The 25168-nt window shown below is 39.6% G+C and overlaps 1 protein-coding gene across 1 annotated transcript in view; it reads right to left on the bottom strand.

Annotated features, from left to right (window-relative positions):
• The window catches only part of LOC139712566 (protein APCDD1-like), a 70672-nt gene that overhangs the window by 19400 nt on the left and 26104 nt on the right, over positions 1-25168 (bottom strand). Inside the window, exons 3-4 of the mRNA XM_071624375.1 lie at positions 3672-3983; positions 2446-2695 (exon numbers count right to left, since the gene is read on the bottom strand). Coding sequence (XP_071480476.1) covers positions 2446-2695; positions 3672-3983 — 562 coding nt within the window. The remainder of the gene's footprint in view (positions 1-2445; positions 2696-3671; positions 3984-25168) is intronic.

Genomic DNA, 25168 nt, shown 5'->3' with positions numbered 1-25168 from the left:
GACGACGACGACGACAACAATAATAATAATAATAATAATAATAATAACAACAACAACATCATCATCATCATCATCAACATCAACAACAACACACCAGTGCACATGTGTTTGGAGAAATGCGTGATTTAAAGTAATTTCAATCAATTCTCTTATTTCTGGACACAATGCAGCTGCAAAAAGAAAGATTTTTAATTTGAGGCTGATATTGAACGCGGAACAATGTTTGGCTGTATCGCGCTGAGCGTAGTCGCACGTATATATGTATGTATGCGTTTCGATATTAGTTGGGATACAAGAAAAAAAAGAAGGATATTGACCAACCTCGTCTTGTTTTTGCATAGGTGACACTGTGATGAACCCTGGATCCTATAGACTGACCAGATATACATCTGGGTATATGTTAAGGGATGTATTTTGTCGATTGAAAAGCCATTGTCTGTATTTTGTGATTAAGCCATGATATTGCTCAAAACAATACTCGAGAATGCGACCGCAAACACGAATCACCCACTTTCCTTCACATGATATCTCGTCATACTGAGGCTTAATCTCCACTGCTGAAGTCGCACAAATCTCGTCTGAACACGCCGGTTTGAATTACATCTCATTAACATGGAAGGCACGTATGGCAAGGGGAGTCTAGTGTGCAACTGGATAAGCCCTCGGCGAAAAGTCAGTTGAACAGAACAAAAAGAAATGTATTTCTTCTTTTTTTCGGTAAAAAAAAATGGAGTGGTGTTGAAGAGTTGAAGAGAAGAGCCGGGATTAGAAATTCATACGACCATCCTCAAGCGTATGGTCACGATCATACTACTCGTCGACCGCGAGGCGTCAGAATCCTCGTAAAAAGACTTCTGCACGAATTATTTCTGTCCATTCACTGTGAATTATGGGGAAAGCAGCGGCATATATGGCAAATACGAAGATCAGAATACTGCAAATTTGCAAAGCCACTCATCCCCACCTCCTGTTAAAGAAATGAAAAATAAAGAAAATACCACAATCAGAGAGAGAGAGCAAAGAAACAGACAGACAGACAGACAGACATACAAACAAACAAACAAACAAACAAACAAACACAATGACACGATGCGGGATATGGTGGTTACGGTTGCAGTTTGAGAAATCAAAAGACTCCAGTGGCGGATCCAGAGGGGGGCGCAAGAGGCGCACGCCCCCTTTTTTTATCGTTAAAAACAAAAGAAATAAAAAGAAAAAAATGAAATGAAACCCGGAAGTGGCACCAAAAATAATAGTTACGCCCCCCTTTACAGAATTCCTGGATCCGCCCCTGGACTTTCTTGTGAGACTCTTTTTTTTTTTTTTTTTTTGATAACGGACACTCTTGGGGAACCAGTTCTATTGTGGATCCATTACTCCTTGTGGACATAATACATTTCCATGTCATGATCATTTGATGAAAATAGAACATAGAATTAATGTTTATTTTTTTCGTATAATACATTTGGCGTTTAATTCGTCCCGATTTTTTCCCTGATCTTCCTTGTAATCAAGGATTAAAAGTAAACAAACAAAGAAATAATCCTGGCTATTAAAACAAACCAGAACGAGCAAACTAACAAACAAGAAGAAACACACACGAACATTAGACACACACACAAACCTCATGCACGTCAAGCTCTGCTTATGATGACGGTCCCCTGTATTGATTTCTCCTTTGTTCAAATATAAATACAGTATGCCTTAACATGTTGCTTTGATTCATATGTTATTACAGCCTGATGTTGTTATGAAATTGACATTTCTTATATTGATTTGTATGTTATACTCTCTTTTTTTTTGTATACTCTGTATCACTTTGTTTTCATCTGTTATTGTATTTAGAGAAAGAAAATGCAGGAATAAACCAAATCAAACCAAACCAATAAACAACACGCAATATGTAAGAAGGAGCCGACTTGATTGAATGTTGATCAAGCATGATCCATGCTCAGTTGAGTTTTAAACTGATAAGCTTATGATCCGTGATCAGATCATGATGATTTTCAAATTTTTGCCATGTAACTGACATGATAGACGCATATAGATGAAGATCAGTGATAAATGTTGATAGAAAAATGAAAATAGGAATGATTAGATACATGAATATATTTATTTGCTTGTAATATAACTCAAATCTCAATACTGGTCAATTATATTCATAGCGTTATGTGTATGTATATGTATTGACTACGCACATGTGGGTGCTTACGCTGATTATGGAAGTACATGCTTGTATGGAGAAGTAAGTTCGTGCGTGGGTGACTACTGCAAGTGAAAGATGGAGGGTGTAGAATTTTTCATGAAGGAATATATTCCAAGCTTGAAAACAACTTCTTGCTTTGTGCTATCAGGGTTATAGTGATGAATGCGTCCTTGCGTATCATATGGAAAAAAAAATGGGATTGTTTGAAAATAAAAATGCAAAGCGACATCGAATCTCACCTCACTGTCGTCGTCAAATTTCCTGAGGGGCATTTGATAGGCCTTCGGCCGGTAGTATATCATCTGAGCGACGTCGGTGTGGACGTCGCCGAGGAACAGTCTCTCGCTCCGCCGGGTCAGCCCGCTGTCATCGTCCCTCCTCTCAAAGATTTCCTGCCGCAGTAGCTGCAGCTCGTGCATGGTAAAAGCCAGACCCGGGGTACAGTCCAGTGGGGGATCGTCCCGCGTGCTGTCCAGCACCACGTACTTCCTGCCAGTGTCAAGAGAAAAGAAAGATGCATCTCATTGTTGACCCGTCTATTTCCTCTGGCCCTACTTGTCCCTTTTGACCCAACTGTCCTTCTTGACCCAACTGCAAGTACTTGACAAAATTTAGAGTAAGGTAATCATTGATTTTCTTTAGCCAAGCTCTCTGGGCGCTGGGAGATCAGTGCTTACGTTGAAGAGGCTGCCCTGGGTTAAAGAGAACATCAGGATTATGATGGTGAAGATGCTCTTTATTATCTTCATTGTCATTATCATCATTATAATCATCACTATCGTTATCAATTTTGATGCTGAATCCCTCCTTTTCACGTCATCATTTCTCTGGGAACCTTTGCCATCGTAGGCCTTATAGCTCCTGAAGTACTTTTTCTTTTCCACGTAGTCTCGACTACTGCTGACAGAAAACGCACACTCACAATCACCGTCATTTAGAAGCGGCAATTCAAGTTTTGTGTCTGGCGGGTAAGAAATACTTTATTTCCTTGACATTGTAAATCTAAGTGAGTGAAGAGCATCAAAGTTACGCTTATATTATCCCCCAAACCTGTGTATCATAGCTTGTGTATTCTGACGTCACTTCAAATATCAAACATCAAACATGTTTGATGTGACCTCCTATAAATAAGGTTGAACGTTAATGAAAATCTATTTTCATATTCTGTTCCTTGTGTATGTTTGGGAGACCAGTATAAAGTTGCCTTTCAGAGCTTAATAGTATGCAATCAAGGTAAGTTTATGTTCCCATATGTTAGTAAAGGAAGGATAGATCGCCTAAAATGTCATTGGCCAATCAAAACAGTATATTGCAATAATGAGAATAAAGAACTATTGTTCTTAAGATAAGGTGTTAAAATGACCTTATGATGAAGTCCTGAACTGTGTTCCCTCTGTGTACGCTCCTTGATGTTCTAATGTATAGACTACTAGTATAATGATGACACCGAGGGCGCCATACCTACCGGAATAATACGAACGGTTCGTCCTGCGCTATCACCTCCGGACACGACCCATTGATCTGCGCCGACAACCTCCTGGCGAAGCCGTCTTGGAAGACGGTCAGAGTGACCTTGTCGAGTTCGTAGACGGCTTCGGTTGCCCCTTCGAGACTCCACGACAAGCCTCCCAATGTGAGTCGACCACGGATTCGGTACGAGTAAGCCGGTGTCTGGCACTGGTTGTCCGAGTAGTAGAACTGGTAGAAGGTGAAGCTGAGGTCCGAGTGGAATCTATAGCGGCGAGTCAGAAAGCCAGGCCCGGGCCTTGTCTCACACCTAGGCAAACAAGAGCAGAGTGAAAGAGGGTGAAATCGTTAACTTGCACTTTAACCATTTCTGTGCTAATGAGTCAAATGTGCACAAATTCCACGCACTTACTTACGGATAGCTAAGCAATGTGGCATTCTAAGGGTTAATAGTAATGTAAGTAACAACATCGTCCAACAAGGTAGCCTTCTCCGCGTTGGCACCGCTGCAAGAGACAGTCCTCTCCCATCCTTATCAGTTCTTGCTCAAGGAATTAGGTCGATGCACCGGGCATGACTTGGACTTAGGACCCTCTTCATCATTCTCAGTTTGACACCTGGCAACTGTGTTCTCTACATTATTAAGAACAGATTAACAGTGCTCTAGACCCTTTTAAAAAGTGGTTATGAAGTACCACATACATTATTGTTATTTTTCATTTAACACTGTTACTGATGTGGCAATCATTTTGATTAATATTCATTATTACGGTTATTTTTTATATCATCATCTCCATCTTCCACTGTACAATTTTATCATGGTAGTACTGATGGGATATGACAGGTGGATTATGATTCAATTCATCACATGCCTTAAAAAAGATACTACATACAGAAGAAAGTAATAACCATTTGACAGAACGTCATTAGTGTGGCGACCCATTAAAGATTTGTGCGGTTCAGCTCACCTATGTCTTTTCGATCTATTTTTTCCTGTCGTATGCTAAGGTAATGATATTGACACAAAAATTCGAACTCGAAATAAATTGACCGAGAAAGTAAAAAGTCACCGTGCTCATTTGCGCGATCGTTCAACCAACCCACTCCCGTGGTTCATTAGCCCCTCGTCGCTGAAACGATAGTCTTGCTGTCTCAGACGCTTTATTAAAATTTCTTGGTGATTCTGCTAGTGATTTATATAGCAGAATTCAAATCATGAGGGTGTGAACAATTGAATACATGAACGCATATATGCCGCAGTCTAGTCTAGGCTTCTCTGCAAAAACAGAAAAAACCCCAAACAAACAGGTAACATTCATCTGATGAAAAAGGAGGATGAGGAGACGAAGGGAAAGGAGAAGAATAGAAAGATGTTTGCGAAGAACTAGGAAGCAATATGGATAAAATCGTCACCCTTCTGAAAAAAAGGAGACAAGGAACATTATACAGATATCTATTTTAGATATCAATTCTGAGTAGAGTGACAAATTTGAAGTGTGGACGACATGAATAATGTATGGAGCGAAATTGCATGTTCTTAAGAGGGGTGGGCTATCGGAGAGGGGTGAAGACAACGTGCAATCCCATACACGTCAACGCTAATTGTCGATGTCTTGTAAAAGGGGGACCACTAATTAATCTCCCTCGATCTCTCCTTTAACTCGAACAGTCATAGGTAAAATATTCGAGAAAACGGCAGGGAGGTGTGGTTGTGGTGGGGGCATGGGAGAAAGGGTGTCAGTTTATTCTGCTTCACGCCCTAAAATCAAGTACCATTGTGACTATAATGGTTGAAGCAACTTCAAGTCTTAACCCCTTTACCAGAGCTCTTAATTCGCTGGTGACAGGTATTCAAAGTTTACGGTCTATCACAGTTCGAGGGCTACTACCCTTTCGAATATTGAGCACAATATTTCGGAACAGCTTTTCAGTTAAAGAGCAAGCGTGTCGACAGAAACAAATCTGCCACTTAAATCCTATTGGGCAGAGACAACAACTGTTACGCAATTACGGTGTTATCTATCATGACAAGATCGCATTGAAGTTAGAATCATAGGTGATCCTGATGACTTGATTGAAAATTTCCAAGACATCAAATACTTGTTATTTATCAGTCCAAATCCTCTTAACATCAGTCCAAATGTGCGTATTTTTTTTTTCCTTTGATGAGTTTGCCGAAGAATGCAACAATTTGAAACTGAGGTCTGGAAACAAAGGCTAGTCCATTCCAAATCCCCGGCAGACACGTAGAGTATCGATCGGGCGGAGAGAGTTGTCGGCGGCTCAACGCTCGGCAATCTAATGAAGATATCAAGTCATCGTTTACCCAGGCCCCCCGTAAAACGTAGCTAACTGAACCCGCTGACCAATGGATACGATTAATTGGCATCAGCTGGGATTGGCCATGTACAAACCTTCTCTCATGCCCATCCCCCTCCTCCCTCCCCACCCACCCTGGCGGCTGACAGATCAGCTGGCATTGATGTGTCTAATACTGACCACAAGTGCTCCAGACGCTTCTGTTTGTATACCGTAATAACTCACTTGAACAAACACAGGCTATCCTATCATTACACGTACTGAAGTCGGAATGTAAACCAGCGAAGCTTCCCGACATTCAATGAAGAAGAAGGAGAAGAAAACAAGGACAGTAATGTTCTACCGTACTTTTCGTGCTAATGAAATACGATACAGTGCGGCGTACATGACATGTAAAACGACTACACACGCAGTTGCGCTCGTAATCAATCGAGGACTAGCGGGTAAAACGTTTAACGACACTTTTCCAATCAACGGCGATTACGTAATAACGATAGCAGTTTCACAACAGCTGTTCTTTTATTGTTCGTCGGAGTATAATGTAAAGCGGGGCATGCTTCATAATAGCTGGTACGAGAGGAGCATAAAATACATTGTACTTGTATATGATATACACAGAGGTTACATTCTATGTTAAACAATCATTGACATGCAGAAGAGTGCTAGATAAATGTTAACATGATCGTACGCAGGATTTTTTTTTTTTTTTTGAGGGAGTTGTCGGTAGATTATTCCCATTGCCCATATTGACCTATATTTTTTTCAGTTTTACTCCTCTTGATTTAAAAATGATTCATTTATGGATGATTTAAAATTTCTTTGTTTGCATTCCTGGTGTAAAAAAGTATGTAGAATTGTGTAATATAATAAGACACTCTGAAAATGCGTTTAGGGAGGCAACTGCACACCCTCTTTCCTATTGCCCTGATTGTTATCATGACAAATAAAGTTTAAGCATCTCTGGTTCATACAACATTGCTGAAACTAATGATTTTATAAAATGGTCTAAATAAAAGCGAAGACTTGAAGGCAGCTGACCTGTAATTAAATTGAATCCAGTCTGATTAAAAGAAATGATGATCATCTGTCAAATTCTTAAAATATGTGTTCATCTCCATCATCAGACTGTGAGAGCATTTACCGGAAGACTTCTCCTTGTGGTGATGTCAGAGGACACCTAAAGTACTTTGCTGTAGCCATTTCTGTTGGAGGAATCCTTCTCCCCTGTTTGTTTGTTTGTTTGTTTTTATTTCTGTTTACAGGACGACTAGGCGAATACTGTCTGTGTTTAACTCGTGCGTGGAGTGGCATAAGGCATACTGCCTTGCTTATTATGCAGATGTCGATTCTTTTTTTAGACAAAATGTATGATTCTCCCGAACTGAAACTTTATTGAAACAGACGAGACTGGTGTATCAAGATGCAAATGTGGTGTCACGTTTGATGGCCTACTGTTGGCCATTGATGGGTAATTAACCATTGCCTCGGGGACTAATGTTTTCATCGTTGCTTTCATTGATGGTGGAATAATTTACGAGAAACTTTCACAGATTTAGGCATAAAAGCATGATGATAGTTTAACTATATTTCTATATTCTTTGAACATACCTCTTTGGATTACTTTTTACATTACTGTTAAGTCATGTTTCAACCCATTAGCTTGATGTTGTAATGAACTGCACTCTATGGAATACACACTCACACTCACACACACACACACACACACACACACAAACACACACACACACCACCACCACCACCACCCCAAAAAACAACACAAACATATATACACTCACAAACAAAAGGTAACAATACTATTACATAATTATGTAAGAGAGACGTAGTACAGTGTACTTTAATATTTTATACAGCAGTTACACTCAGTCGCTTGCATGCTTTGTCTACACTGGGAATATCAAACGTCAGTATTATGAGCAAAAATACAGAAACGGAATACGACAAATTCAGATGGGAGGGTATAAAAAGAAGACAAAGAAGATGAAAGAGAATATGAAAGAGAATTTCCTGAAGAAGAAGAAGAAGAAGAAGAAGAAGAAGAGGAAGAAGAAGAAGAAGAAGAGAGAGATGGAGATAAAGAAAGAAGACGCTGTTGCCAAGAAACACGTCTGCACACATAAATCATCCACATTACGATCACACACAGCCTTGTACCCTTCATGACTATTGGATGAGGGGAAATCGCAGACAGTCACCACAGACAACCACCATCAGAAAGTTTTTAGTTCATCTAACTTCGCAATCAAGAAAAACTTGAGATTTTAGACTGAAAAATTGAGAAACTAAACCACTACATAGCATTGGTATCTCTACTTGTTGATATAAGTGACAATAAACATGCAATAGAAATAATACTTATTCATTTTATTCTCCTTACACCGGCATCACCTCAATTATTGTCAATAGATCTCAAAACAATTGAATTAATCAATCAAAATCAATTACATCATTACACACAGGCAAGATCTCAACTAAATCACAGGCCAATTGAACGTGATATTTCAGCAGATCCTGTTAACAATTTCCCAGTTCATGAAAGAGCAAAATGAAAAAAAAAAAAAAAATCAGAGAAAATATATATGGAACAGATCATTACCTATAAACTCAATGATACCAAACCATCTTTTTGTAGTAGGTCCTATGTATAGTATAGTATAGTATGTAAAGTATACTCCGAATTTCACCTGTCCTTATTCTGTGAACAAATCAAAATCAAATCAAAATCAAACATCTTAGTCCGAATAATGTAAAAGAAAAAAATAGGACAAGGAAGTGAACAAGGGAAGAGAGTTTCCATCTCGTGGAAAAATAAATCGATTCCAACGTTGACGTCTGGAATGATGCTGACAGCTCATACCGTGGAAACAAAAAGCTCTCAGTAAATCTTTTATCTGCCTCATGCAGCCATGTTTAACAGAGACAACAGATTAAAAGCCGCATGCATAACTGTGGCGGACGTTTTGAAGAATCGGCTATGTAGGATTCTTCCAGTGGGACCGAACATTCAACACATTTTACCAGTCTCGGCGGATGCCTCGTGTAAAAAGTGTGGAAGAAAGCAGTCCGCCTCGATATCCAGATTAGATGTAACATTCGCGGATTCTGTCACTCAGAGCGGAAACAAGATCTTCGAATACACGAAATGCCGCTTCAAACACTAGTGGCCAGTGACCGACAGTTTGTTTTGCTACTCTTTTATACATCACCATGAAACAATAAAAAGCAAGAAAGAAATTATATCTACATATTTCGAGACTGAAATAAAGATTGGATGTTACTGTCTTCGAATAAAATAATCTGTTGAAACACCAACGAACTCACATCACGGTTCAAACACGGTCTGAAGAGTCAAGATTAGCTCTTCTGACTTGGAAAAAGAAACGCCAGCATGGGTTGAACGAACGGAAGCTCTGCTCTCAACCTGCACCAGTCACAGACATTTCAAGATTTGCAAGATGCTGCCTTCTAATGAGATCAACATATAATCTGTCCTGTCTCAAACACTCGTACATCAGTTTGACGAAAATATTGTAATGGTCACTGATCGCATTAAAACATGTGTGCGTAAGTGTGCGTGTGTGTGTGCACGTGTGTGTGTGCATGCACTTGTGAGCAACGTATACATACACGCACATTATTCTCATATCAAGGGAAGAAGTTATGTTACACTGTATGTACATACATGTAAGTACATGTGGAGGTGTCACGGTCGCATCAAAAGTAACGCATAAAGGAAGCGGAAAACTAGATTTCATCTGACAATACCTCTACAATAATCTCTGTATGAAGTTTGATTGACACCGTAAGAACGAGTAAAATCTTGTTATAACATAACCGCTTTGTAAATAACAGAAGCTTTCATTTCCTTCAGACGCGGGCACTAAAATGTTTGTGGTTCGTGGAGTGCCGGTTGAATAAACAACCTATTTGGTCCTCTAATTTCTCGCGCTCACACAACATAGTTTTCCCTCACATCTCAAAGACGTGTTTGCCAAACCACAGGGAGGAAGAAAATGTTTGCATAATTCTGAGGTGCGACCTCAATTACGGAATATTGAAATAAATATGGAATCAACACCGTTCTTCATTATTCACTTCGGCTAGCTTTGTTTGAAATGTCACGAATCTGGCTAAATCGTGTGGTGTTCACGAATCTTAGTAATATAATATTTGACGTATAGAGGCCAGGATGGCGGGAAAATATGGGTAGTACCGGCAACTGGTGACATGGGAAAAGTGCAAAATACTTGAGAGGTTTGTCTGAATATTTATTTGGGAGAGAATCTAGGGAATATTAAGGCAAATATTGCTTGTCATTGCTATTACAGGAACTTTCATTTTCTTTACAATGTCCTATTCACCCAATTTGTACTTGCATTTTAACGTTGAAGTAGTGACTGGTGCAATTAGTTTCAAATCTTTTTTACCCATTTTTCCGTGTTTGATGTCTCTGCGTCCTTAGAGTTGTAATAGAGCATTACACGTTGTTTTCTTTTAATCTGTCTAATATTCAGTATCTTCTTATGATTAATATCATATTTATCATTATCATCATTATTGTTATAACTGCTGTCATTATTATCGTAATCGTCATCCCTATCACAAACATGTCGTTATGGACAACAAATGATACCAAACTCATTTGTCACATTTATTCAAATAAGAAATATTATTGCAATCATTTATATATATATATATATATATATATATATATATATATATATATATATATATATATATATAATATCCCTATACAATCATAACATTTCATAATTATCACATTTTTACTAACTTTTGATATTTTGGGAGTTTATGAGAATAAGATGGCATGGTTGGGGGGAGGTTAATCCTGTGCAAGGCAATGATGAGCGGTAAAAGGGTCACTGTCGATTAAAGCGGTAGGCTGTTGGTTAAGCTCCGGTTCATGGAAGATGATATCCTTGTCATCGGCGGGAACGCTGCTCCCATGGCACCCACAGAAAGGTTTGAGAGAGGTTTATTTCCGGGGAGAAAAAATAAAAGTAAGTTTGCCTGGAGCGGATTCTACAGTGTAAACGTTGGGACCAGAGGGGCCAAGGCTTCTTGTGTTGACACGCTAAACACAGTGGGTAACTGTCGTGTGCCTGTGAGGTAGAGATACGTATGTTGCGTGTGTGTGTGTGTGTGTGTGTGCACGTCAGAAGGGAAAACACATGATGGGGGGGGGGGGGGGGGGGGGGGGGGGGGCGAGAAGGAGGGAATGGATAACCGAGATAGAAAGGTGTTGGTATTCTGTATCTCCGTTTTATCCCATTAACTAGAACGAACAAACCATAAATACAACAAGAAATTGCGAGTAAAACTAAGCATTCATCATCATCATCGTTATCATTATCAACATCTTAATCTTCAGCATCATCATCAGCATTATCATTATCATCATCATTATCACCATCATTATCATCATTATCATCATCATCATCATCATCATCATTATCATCATCATCTCTATCACGATCTTCATCATCATCACGATATTCATCATCATCATCATCATCCTCATTATCATCCTCACACTCCTCCTCCTCCTCCTCCTCCTCCTCCTCATCATCATCATCATCATCATCATCATCATCATCATCATAGTCCAACAACAACAATGGCATTTACATTCAAACACCTTGGAATTGCTCTACCTTTCGTCCAATTCTACAAACGCCTAAATGACCAGGATGAGCGGCGTGTTTGAGACAGATTTGGGTCCGACTTTACTGAACCAGAGTGGGTTCCTCGAGACCCCCTTCCCCTTCGGGAGAAAAGCGGAATCCGCTCATACTCCTCTCAGAGAAAGAGATGGGGGGGGGGGGGGTAGGGAGGGAACATGTGTACTATGTGTTTTGGTGTGTGTGTGTGTGTGTATACGTGTGTGTGGCGAGAGAGGGCACGTGGAGGGGGAGGGGTTTTTGACGAGGTGCAATCGTGTGCATTTTGTTGCATCCTGGAGGAATTGTTCACACTCCTTGCGCGAGTTAACCTCTGGGATGTTTACCCGCCCGAAAGCGACCAGAGAAGCGAGCAAGATTATCACCGCTTTACCCTACTTATCGGGCAAGATGACACGCCAGCAGCTAGCACAGTATAGTTGTACGTTTCTGAATGGTTTGCATCACACTAAAGTAGTTTGTTTTCATCATCAGGACGCTATTCATAACGAGAAACACATGCAAACATCGTAAGAATGAAGAAGGATTGTGTGCTCGTTGAACTGAACCGACGATTTCCTTCACAAAAAAGCCCCACTCCTTTCCTAAATGTTATCATCATTAGCTGATCATGTTTTTCCTGAAGTGAAATGAATCCTACCAATACACGCCATCTCCATTTTGAAAACCTGGATTATTACCTGTCAAGTTTTTCACATGAAGCTTTATGAAGAGACACAGTGCTATCATACGTAATGTGGGTATGCATGTGTGTGTTTGTGTGTACACCCCCTCTCTCATTTTCTAGCCAACTCTGTATGATGACACAACGTAAAACGTCATCACCTGTTCAATCAGCTGATATCAATATGTTCTGCCAGTGGAAAACGACCAAATGGACTGATTTTTGAATACATAAAAAGATCATTTTTTAATTTTTTTTAATACATAAAAAGATCATCATACTTTTAAGAAACTGTTACCCATGTCTGAGTAGACTGCTTGCTACCAAATTTCTTCTACTCTTCACTTCTTTGATCCTGACATTGCCACTGAATGAGTGTGTTGGGTGTGCGCTGTGTGTATGATGAGAATGTGGCGTGTGTGTGCATAGTGTAGGGCTGATAAGTTTTTTTTGTGTATTTTTTGTTTTCATTTTCATTTTTGCACAATATGCTATTTAGCAACTGTGTTTTGTATGATTTTGTTTTGGGCCCCAACAACAAGCACCAGATGCTTCAAAGGGGTCCCTGCATTAATTTCCATAATATGTGCATGCATGTTTATACACATTGCTTTTGTTTTTATTGTGTACATAATGTACTTTTGATTTATTGTGTGCCGAATAAAATTTGAATTGAATTGAATCATTCTGTTCGGGTTTTTTTTTTTTCTTTCAAAGCTTGGTAGCAGACAGAATGCCATTCGAAAACAACCATCTGCCACCCGCACTGCACTCAGAACGCACTTTTTGATTCTTTTTCTTCGTTTTGATTGACATGTGAATATTTTTCATTTTATATCATTATGATGCACTGACAAATCTTTAGTGGACCATTCGTAGATTCATATCAACGTTTTTGTTGAAATAAAAATCGGGAATGATGAATAAAACATTATTCCATGCAAATTTACTCAGGTAAAGCGCCAAAAACCTCTAGCGTTCCCCCGTGGTTCTAGGGTCAGGATTGGCTTTCTGTAGTGTCGATGCCCAAGTACGTTGACCCAAGCCTTTCGCACACGAAAGAAAAACCCATTTCGCCGTGCGAAAAGCCTGTGTCGATTTGTGCTGCTTGCTGCACGGGCGAGCTGGTGGGGTGATGAGAATGCTTGGTTTCTGAGTTGGCTCGATCTTTGTCGGCCAAAGAGCACGTTTTGCCAATCATTATGATGCGTACGAATCCGCGGTGGGTTAATGCTATGAGCATGGAAACGCCGCGGGAAGCCCGCTGGAGTTTTACTTCGGCTATTCGTCCATGAAAAGATTTGTCCTACCTAAATGATGCCCCACCTTTATCGGATATAAGAGCTTACAGTAACAGAAATACTTTGTGGGCCTTGTACTTCAAATGAGTGATTGTTGAGGAAGACAGGGGAGCTACCATGTAAAAGGACGTAAAAGCCCTCATACGAAGGCAACTTGCAGTCTGCACCACGATGGACATTTATAAAGAAAAGTCAATCCATTTTCAAGCGAACTCGGAGAAATGAAATAAAATCAACTAACAAAAGGTATAAGTTCTATCAGGACCCGGTATAATTTTTTCCATGATTTTAGAAAACTGTGTACACTTGGTCCACCAGATAAGCATATAGGCATACATGTTATGCTTCGCAGCTTACAGTCTGATCCAGTGAAATTGTATCGTTTGATAACAATTTTTATCAAAAACATTTACATGTACATTTACAGATATGACAGTACTGGCTATCATGCCTTCAAAATAACTCTTTATACGACATGCATATAGAACACAACATTATGATATGGTAAGTAAAGCGAGGACACTGGAAGAAACTACTGACACTATTCCCCGAGATATTACATTTGACGTGACATCGACATGTATACATGGTGTATTATAACAGTTTCAATATTCGCGACTTCGGAGGGGGTTGTTGTCAAGCATGGAGGGGGAGAACACTCACGACCGAGTCGACGGGAGTCGAATTGTACGGAGGCACACAACAAGGGGACCGACCGATGTTACTGTTTAGGGCCCAGCACGATATTTCTTCTGTGTGTTTATGGTACAAGGAAACCATTATCGCTGCAAGATATGAGACGGAAATGGAACCGAGACTTTAAAGGGAACCTCTGCTCAATGATCAAGTTGACTTAGCTATAATTTGGAGTCAATCCAAACAAGCAGAGTCGTAAAGCATGTGCTGTCAAACGTATAAAAGTCTGAAAGATGTCCATATTCATGCATTTCGAAGAGATAGTGGCAGTGGTCACTTATCAGGATGTAAATTCATAAACTGATTATTTTTATGAATCATGACACTTCCTATTTTATTGCATCAAAAATATCTTGTTTTTGTTGACAACATTTTAAAAGTCATCGTTATCAATAACTACTCGCCAAAATACCTACATTTGATGTCAAGATATATTTCCTTAATTCCTTGCAACCAAAACAATTGAGGAAGAGTTTGTTTGTTTCAAATCATTGGGATATTTGTGAGGCAATGACATAATTACCTAACCGAGTGTAAATGAATAATTGGTAGCTAAATCTGTTTCGTAAAAACATGACAGTGAAATTCTATCACTCCATGAGTTATTAAGAAAATCCGTTTATTAGATAGATTCGTCGTTCTGTGTATTACAAGTGATTTAGTTACATTCATTAAATTACGACTTTGGTCATCACAGAGTAGATTTTCACTTTAAGTCATCTCTGCAGCGTGGGGAAGAACGAAATGTTTTCCGAGGCAGCTATTTGCACGCAGACGGAGGACAAATTCGAGTGTTAAAAGCGGCGAGAGCTGGGAGCACGTTTGATCACGGCATGGAGTCACGCCTGCTGTTTACTGGCACTTGTCACGAAGACGCAATTGGATCCACGTGTCACCGAGGGGTTAGCGGGAGCTTGAGGCAAAGGTACATGGAACAAGCAACACCAGGAGCAATACTAACAACGACTTCCTTTACTGCATTAAAAAAACATTAAAAAAACATTTAAAAAACAACTACATTAACAAAATAGCTTTGTGTGTATGATGCGTAACCCGATATAACAGAGTATACCAACGAACCAACCCTTTTCATTTGCACTCATCAGTCCACAGTCAAGATATATCAGCAATGCCGATTTTTTCTTCCGTATTTGAATTTCATTCTCACAGGCCCTTGTTTTCGTTAAAGTGGTTGTATCTTAAGGCCTTGTTGTTATTTGTTCCTTTTTCTAAACCTGAGTGGACTCCTCTGAAAACCAGCCTTTGGCTGACGAGGGTGTTCCACCCCATAAAATGCATGAATGGAAAATAAAATTGAATTGAATTGAATTGAATTGAACGACTACCATCAATTATAGTAACGAAACGAACAACGAGGTGATGGCAAATGAAGCAACAATCACATATTTCGTCTGTTTGAGGTGAATCATTTCAATTAGATAACTTTATCAAAGTCAAAGTCACTACGCGAAGGTAACATAATCATGTGAAAGTCTTTTTTTTTAATGAAGCAGAATAAAGTCAGAGACGGGGGTGAGGGAACATTGTCATTGATACTATGACCTAAGCTACATTTTTGCTTGAGACATTCTAATTATACCCGTATCACTTTCACTGTCATCATGAAGTATTTGCTCAGTGTTGTTTTCGTTTATACCATCTAACCATAACCTTAAATGAAAACATCTCCGTAATGACTGTCGATCTGCATGGCGGTGGACACTATCATCTTTGATTTCATCAAACGTTCTTCGTCGGTCGAACCCTTTGTTACGACTTGATATTGCTGGACCAAGGAGCTTTTCACCAGAGTGGACAGAAGACTGAGACTGGATTTTCATATCCATGTTCATCGTCAGCATAGGAGCAGTATCTCTTATGCTTCATCCCATTAATGCTTTTGACGATGTCGGTGACAATTTAATGATCATTAACAAAATATCTACTCATCACTTACTGTCCTTATAGTTATTACCGCCGATTTAAAATCGGCGGTGAGAGGCAAGGCCTTTTTTCTCTGTATTTTAGCCAAGAATAAGCGGAACCTCCAATCTCTCCTTTAAAGACAACCGTTTGTTGTTTCGAGATATACGGTATTACTGTTCTTCACTTTTCATTCCCAATATGTTCTGCGTTCTTTTTTCTGAACTTTGACATTATCTTAGATAAATTCCTTTGCTTCTGTTTCATTTGAGCATTCGCAGACATGGCAGAAGCAGCGAATCCTTTCCTCGTCCCCTTGGTTTTATCTTTCCCCCATATTTTTCTCCCAAAGTAGATCATTCCAAATATTCTCCTTTTTTGTTTGTTGTTATTTTTCATGGCTATGTCTTTGTTTTGATCCATCAGGCGTCTTGTTTCTATCTGTTGGCATTGTCAATCTCATTTGCAATTACAGAAATACATTTATCTTGGTCGCTGCGAAGGGCAACAACACGACAAATTCAATGTGGCTGTTTGCTGTTTTCTTTTCTTCGTAATTAGATCATCCAAATCTTTTCCTTTTTGTTAAGATAGTCTTCTTTTCTTTCTATCCCTTTTTTCCCCATTTGTCGGACGCCTGCTTCTATCTGTCGACAATAAGACTGTCTCATCCGCAGTGACCAACCTACATTAATCTCGCCTGATATTGAAGGACAACGGCATAAACAGATCTATCATCTTCAGTACAGTCAGCTCGGAGGCGTGCTCAGCGCACCGTATTAGAGTCCCCAATGGCCAGATTGTGGATACTGGCGGAACAAGAATGCTTGTTCAAATACCCCTTTATGGTCCGATGTAAGGCTCTTATAAAAAACGACGACAACAACAAATGTAAAACAAAATAAAACAAAGCGAAACAAAAGCAAAGACATATCAGCGACACCAATGAAACTAGCAAACCCCCAAACAGACACAAAAATAACAGAAAATAACAGAAAACGACACATCAAAAACAAACAAACAAACAAACAGACAGACAGACAGACAGATAAACATACAAACAAAACAATGACAATCTTGCGATGTTTTTTTTTTTTTTTCCGGGAAAGTTAAGTGTTGAGATTTCGTGAGACTTTCCCCCAAACCTTGGCTATACACAGTTACTATGGTAATTGTAAATCCATCAGTCGAGTCGGTCGTACAGACGTTCCTGTGTCAGCTAGACGTGGTTCATTCCGCAGATCTTGATTCATCCCGGTCAATCGATAATTCGAACGATAATGACGACTAGTGAAAGTGGATCTTGACAAATGCACATAGATTCGTTTTTCGTTACTATTATTTGTGTTTTCACTGTAGAGAAATAAAGAAGGATGGCAGTAACAAAATGTTCAAAAGGCCAGAGGTGTGAAATTGCTCAGTCTTTTTTTCCCCCTCTTTGATTTCTGCTGTAGATTTGTGGATAAATTCATTTATTTCTGCTGACAAAGCCTGGGGCGAGATACACGTAGTGTAAACATGACATGAGAATCGATTCATGCATTCGTTATTTTTGTTTTCTCTCACTGTATCAGGAGAATAGTACGCATTGAGATCAGGCGGAGAATATCGGGCATTTGAGCTCCTTCTGATACACAGAAAGCTTCGCACCGCACGAATCGATGGCTTACAATCATTGACCAAGGCAGAAAATAAAAACATGAGCAGGAAATCAAGTTTTGAAGCATTGAATCCGTAATAAATGGCAATAACGAATGTTACTTTTAAAACCAGAGATATCTCTCGGGACGGGACGAGAAAAACACTGAAAGTTTTGACGAGAAAATTTCCCGCTGTTTTTGTTGTTGTTTTTTATTTCTTGTATATTCCAGTCGGTGTACCGTGTCTGTGCCAAAACGTAGAAAGACGAGATTATCACACTAAAGTTCTTCATGGAAGATGTATATCATGATAAGGTACTCAATTTCAAAAGCTGTAATACAATCACTATCTGTAATTCTGGCACACTGTAATGGATAAAACATCCTGAAACATTCAATCAAGTTATTTGGTGAAGCACATCAAGAGTTTCAGCGACACCTGCGAGCGCCGAGCTAATCTTCGAACAACGCTGGCGCAGAATGCACTCGACCTTGGTCTTAAAGTGAAACTCCATAATATTTTCAAGTTTCAATGAAATCTCTCCCAAGAAGGGGAAAGTGAAACAAACTGAGGAGTATCCACAGGCGCGTCAAATTTATCCCCCATAATATCATAAAAAGAGATAAAATTATGGGATCGAAACTTTGATATCTTCTCAAGATGAAGAAATATTGGTCACAATCACAAGATGAAATATAAAGATACAACATCAAATCATTGTTAATAATTAAGGAACTTTAGCCCATTCCCTTCACCGAGTGATTATTCCTATTATACTCTCTACATTTTTTTCTCTGTTTCATACCTTTGACATGAATACATAATTCGGATGAATCTATGTGCTTTTACGTTAATTTAGTGAGCTCTTCGTCGTCAGTGAAAATCTAAGAAACTACAGTTTGAAGTTTTGTTCTTGCCAAAGAGTTTTCCTTTGATAGATTATTATTCAATTTGAGATTTTCTTCCCCTGGTGTAAGTAATGGCCACCGATAATTATTTTCTTTTCTGTCACCTGTACCAAGATAAGGAGGAAGTATTTTGATGTTTTTGTTTCTCTTCGCATGACATATGCCTCGCCAGTACGCCAGCACATGGAGGAAAGGAAATGCCGAGTAATAATAGATCGGGATCCCAAACTTCCACTTCCAAAGGTTCTATCATCATTTACCCACCACCCGATCCGACTGGCTGTCCCCCACTGTTTTGATGTGGCGGATCGGTTATTGTTGTTATCATACGGAGGATCCCCCCGGGGTAGGTAGCACGCCACCGTATAATTAAAATCCGCAGCCTTCGATCGCCATGTATAGTACGTTCTATTATGAGTATGCATTAAGCCCACACGATCTGCATGTGCTATAGAATATCTAGAAGTGGAAGTCTGGTGGTTTAAAGGACAGGCTTAGCGTTCGTAAATATCACAGTAGTTTAGATACTGAAATAACGCAATTTATCCATGTACGAAGACTACAAAACTTAATCGTCCCCTGAATCACACTAGACATGCCAGTGTGCGTGTGTTCTGTTACGAGTAGTCTGCTGGAATGTTTCATAATGTTGAGTGTTTTTTTTTCTATTAATATTTCAATATCTTCCAGAGTATTGAAAGGTCATTGCTGTGTTTGAAAATAAGGATAAAGCTTTATGCTATCGAAATCTACTTGTCAGTGAGTGTTGCGTTATCACACACTAATCATGTATCTTTAGCATCAGCCGTGGATGAATGACATGGTCTATATCATGCACTGCGGTTTCACAGACAGAACTGGTATCTTGGCATAGAAAACCCATGATATCATCCGTCATTTTAGAGGAAATGCTAGCATTTGTAAAGCATGCCACCATCACTTGGGGTCAATCTACACTTGTCGGAGGTACAGACTTAAACGCACTTCAAAGATTAGGTTCGTAATTGCGAAGGTTCGGAAGTAGGCCTATTACGCACCCTCTTTTCATTTCTTGGATGAACGATCCTTCATACTAGTGAACCTTATTTCATTTTCGGAATTACGAACATTCGAAATAATGTCACATTATGTTCGAATTAACAAACCCTTTTTTTTTTCACTTTCGGATTGTCGAAGTTTTATAGGTATACGGACTTTGTGTGTTTCGGAACAACGAACCACCGGAATGACGAACCTTATTTCATTTTCGGATTAACAAACCTTCGGAATAACGTTCATCACCCGGACATTCTATACCAGAAACAAAAAGGGAACATCAACAGATCTTTTCTTTTTTCAAACTTGCAGAGAGAATCTGCCCTGGTACGCGTTGGCAGGTGCACCGTCTTTTAAAATATGAAGGAGGGGAAAGCAGGACGGGAAAGGCAGATGTAAACACAGACACAGTTTCATACAAAATGGGAGGAATTATTTATTGGGTTAAAAGTACTTGTGTTGATGGTACAGACACTTGAGAGTGTATACAGAGGAAATGAAAGTACACGTTTATCCATGATAAGCCGAACTAAAGGTCGTCTGATATAACAGTAACCTTTTCCCTCATCCTCATAACAAGTACATGAATTATTGATGATAACACGGAATGGGTCTGTAGGTCGTATATTGTACCAGTAATTCTTTTCCCCTCATCATAACAGCATAAATCGAAATATAAACACAGCCATAAACGAGTTAAAACGCATCTTCTTGTGTATGTGTGTGTGTGTGTGTGTGTGTGTGTGTGTGTGTGTGTGTGTGTGTGTGTGTGTGTGTGTGTGAGTGTGTGTGTATATATATATGCTTTTGATGTGTTTGTGTGTGTATGTGTGTGCCTGTACAGGAGGCTGTTCTGGTTCGCTTTGGTTTGTTTGGCAGGATGATACAAAATAAGACAAACGGTCGTCTGCGCTGCCCCTGCGCATTAGCTGTGCAAACAAAATTGTATGAACACAAATCAGTCTTATTTGGCTCCAACAATTTAATCCAACTTCCGTGTTATCAACTTAGTGCTCATATCTCTTTTTCTTTGCGTTTATTTTCAGAGCACTAGCAAAGACGTATTTCATTTATTTCTCCATTTACACAAAACAAGACACGCAATGAATTTAATCCTCTACTAACCAGATTCTGAAATACCAAAATAGACTTTCTGAATAACAACTAGGCTCCCTCTGGCTATAAGGTGTGGAAAACAACAACAGCACATTCGGTAGTCCACTAAAATAGAATAGCAACACAGATGGAGTGGTATCGCGGAAAGGTTTGATTTTCTTTTTCTTTTGAGAAACTAAACGTGTGCATGATAATTGCTCTCAATATCAATTGAATATTGTGTTTAAGTTAAAGGGGAAATAAAGGTCACGGTAAATGCTGTCTCTCTGTGCATAGTTCAACAAACTAACTTATATTGCAAAGCACGAAATTACTCGGAAGTTGAAATAATGTCAAAGTTGTTGATTTCAAGGATTTCGTTGTAAAATGAAAGAAAGGCAAAAGGAAAAAGAAAAAAAAAACCCAGAAAAATGAATACACCGAGAAGACAACCTCTACTAGAGTAATCGTACCCGGCTGTCGTTGGAAGTGGTTGTAGGACTTACACTGTAATTATAACAGACAGGGTATCTACAGACATGGTATCTGTAGATTTTCTCCGTAAGTGCACAACAAACTTCACGTAGGATATAGGCCCTAGACATGTCCTGCTAATTACAGTCTATAGTGTGATTCCAATTAAAAAAAATGTACCCAACACAAACTATATGGGAAGAGAATGTTCTATTACAACAGCACATACACTGTGCATTTCCAATGGCTCTACAGGCGCGTTTTCTTCTTCACTCGCGATTTCAAACTTTTGGATTTTTTTTTTTTGGGGGGGGTGGGGACAAGGTTGTTGTTGTTGTTATTTTCTTGTTTTTTATAGAGGGTCTAAGCTGTGAGGGAACACGTAAACCGTCAGACACCTATTCAGTCGTACGTGGCCATGCAGGAGTCTCGAGAGGAAAAAAAAAAGGGCTTCTTTTCAACACTTGTAGGTCAGAGGCAACTCAGTTGATGGACGACGGGGGAACGGTGGACCGAGGGTAGAGTATTACACGGAGGAATGGGAAAGCAATCGTTAAATCGTTAGGACCTCCAAGGTCAAAGTAGGTCACGTTCAAAGGACGCCTCCGATGAGCGAGGCGGGATTCACCGGGAGACCGGTGCAGACGAGACGTTGACGACGAGGGAACTCTGACAGCTCCACGCATCCACAAAATTAAGAGGAAGAAAAGAAGGAGAATGTGGAGTAGGAATTAAAGGAAGAAGAAGGAAAAATGGGGGAGGTAAAGAAGAAATCAAATGAGAAGAAAAGAAGGATAAAAAGAAGAAAGAAAAGGGGGGGGGGGGGGAGAGAGGAAGGGCAAATGTACGTTGAAATGACTTCTTATATCACCTGTATAGGTGTGGACACTATAGAAGTAATAAACTTTTCGAAACGTTGAGAGGCGTGGTGGGATTTTAGGACCAATTGTAGAAGATGACATATATTTTATAAGGATTAAGCCGATTTACATACGTGCAGAGATTAAACATTCTGCCATAACGAACAAACAAACAAACAAAACAACTAAAACAGAGAAATAAGCATGAAGAAATGTGCACGGGCTGCTTTTCTTTCTTACAATCTATAAGAATATATTGATGAAAGCCCATATATTGCAGCGCATTAAAGTCGACACGGTACGCCGCGCTTTAAAGAGTCAACCATCTGCTTTCCATGGTTTTATGTTTCTTTTTCGGCAAGACATTATCTAGACACTGATAAATGTGCATGCAATACAACATTTTCTTCCTGGAGATTAGTGAAAAAAACAATGTAAGCATGATAATGAAAGCAAAAGTAGAAGTCGTCACACTTAATACATAAGTGCTCCCTTATCAGAAATTGAGCAGATTATCTTGCTAGTGCAGCACACGAACGCACACACACGCACACACACACACACACGCGCGCATCATCACGCACACACATACTCGTGGTTTCGTGGTTCTTACAGGCCACTTCGCAAATGACTGCAGCCGTTCCGGCCAACGTCTATTGCCCTTTTATCAAATTTATGCCGGCTGTGTTCTATTTGCTTTCCATCAGTATCATCTGGTCCACATTTCCTCCTCATCTCTTCTTCTTACATTATAGAACTCTTCCAGGTGTCTGACCTGCAAGCCGCTTCCGAGATGGGTGGCGGGATACTACCGAGCTTTTTGTTCTTTTGCTGTCGTTGTTTTTATGCAACTGGTAGTCCCTTGCGATGTCCTCATTTCAAAGGCTGATATCATATTAATAGTGCATTACCTTGCTCCATCTACTGTGTACTTGCATAACGTGTACTTTCATTACGGATTCTAATCTCCAAGTTAGCAGTATCTTTTTGTCACAAGTTATAGCTACGCAATCTCACATTATTTTGTTATCTTATTTGTCTGTTTGTCTTTACGTGTGAGGACTTTAAAGTGTTATGATCGATGCACTCAAATACTAACAACGGCGATGACGATATTACTCTCCTATAGATGCAGTAGTCTATTTCCCTTCGGCGACATTGGGAAGAAAAAAAAAACCGCATGTACGTCACGAGTTCGACACCCACGAGTCATACAATAACCTACGAATCACACAGCCCATGAGTTATACAGCCCACGAATCATACAGCCTAAGAGCTAACCACTAAGTGAACTAGGTCCTTGAGCTCGACATCAACTAAAAAATTGAAGGCCCCCAGGCTGTAAGGTCTACCGGCTCGACACTAGGCAAACAAGACTCACAAGACCGACACTAGACTAAAAAGGCCCACGAGACCTACATTACATCACTGCCCTTAAAGGTAGGGGATACCTTTTACAGACCTCCCAAAATGCAGCAAAACATTAATATGAACCTCAGGGGACTTGCTTAGGCCACTGCTTAGACATTTGGAAGTCAACAGTTATCTAAAATTTGAATAATGCACAAAACTCAACTTCTCAGTAGTTCTGTGTGTCAGCCACACTTAAGCCTTTTTGTTGCATTCTTCTGTATTTGTGATCTATAAACACAAATCTAAAAGTACAAGAGCTGATGTAATAACATATAGAGTGCATGGCAAGAATGTATATAGAAATGTTAGTAAGTGTTGATGAACTTTCTTCACAAAATATACATGATGGACACACATGCAGTACATGGGTCTGCAAAGGTAGCCTAGTAATGTACTGGAATTTACGGTGAGCCCCGAAAACAATTCAATTCAAAATCTAACGGTCAAAAAAATGTACTAAATGTTACCTTCCACTTTCAATACTTTATGGGAGTTTCTAATATGATACTCTCTTCAACATACCGCTGTATTTATACAACTCTTCATTTAAGGCGTGCAAATGGGATTCCCTACCTTTAATGTATGCAGTGTCGAGCTCGTGGGCCTTTTTTGTCTAGTGTCGATCTCGTTGGCCTTGTTTGCCTAGTGTCGAGCTCACCGGGCTTACATGTGTATTTTGCCCTGTGTCGAACGATGAGTCTTTTTTGCCTATTGTCACCCTCGTGGGCTCTATGACTCGTGGGCTATGTGACTTATGGATCTTTGTTTCAATGTCGAACTCGTGAGCTGCATGACTCGCGGGTGTCGAGCTCGTAGGATGACCCGTGTTCTTCTACATCCCTCATCCAATCACTGACTCACACATAGACAAGTGAATGAAGGAGGCGAAAACAAATCAGTGTCGTGTTATATGTTTCCATAGCTAAGGAAAGGAAGGGCAACCTGATGCCAAGTGATGTCATCAGCTCTCCATTGTAATCTATGTCAGTATACTTAAATTAAAAAGTGTTTCTTCTTCTAACGTCAATAGCATAACGTTCTATGAAATTTCTCTCCATATTTTTCTATCTTTTTCTTATCTCATATAATCGTCGCTCCTACTCTCTTCGAGTAACAAGCCACCATTCATAATTTCAAAAGCGAACCTCGATACCTATCCTACATTATAGGACGATGATTACAGAAAGAAAGAACAACAACTGACAAATAGAAGAGATTGTCGTCATTCCTTTTGTGTGTGTGTGTGTGTGTGTGTGTGTGTGTGTGTGTGTGTGTGTGTGTGTTTTCCACTATATTTTCCATATTTCTTCCTCACTTTATCAATCTATCACTATCGTTTTACATTTCTATTTTATCGGAGTGGCCGTACTTCGCATGGAGTGGTAACTCAATGGTCCGTGACTTGCTTTTTAAAGTCTATACGCAGACCTTATCTAGGCACCATAT

The sequence above is a fragment of the Diadema antillarum genome, unplaced genomic scaffold (genome assembly GCF_040938485.1).
Source record: "Diadema antillarum isolate AM-2024a unplaced genomic scaffold, OU_Dant_1.0 seq00001823_RagTag, whole genome shotgun sequence".
Classification (NCBI taxonomy): domain Eukaryota; kingdom Metazoa; phylum Echinodermata; class Echinoidea; order Diadematoida; family Diadematidae; genus Diadema; species Diadema antillarum.
This window is presented reverse-complemented; position numbering and strand designations above follow the sequence as displayed.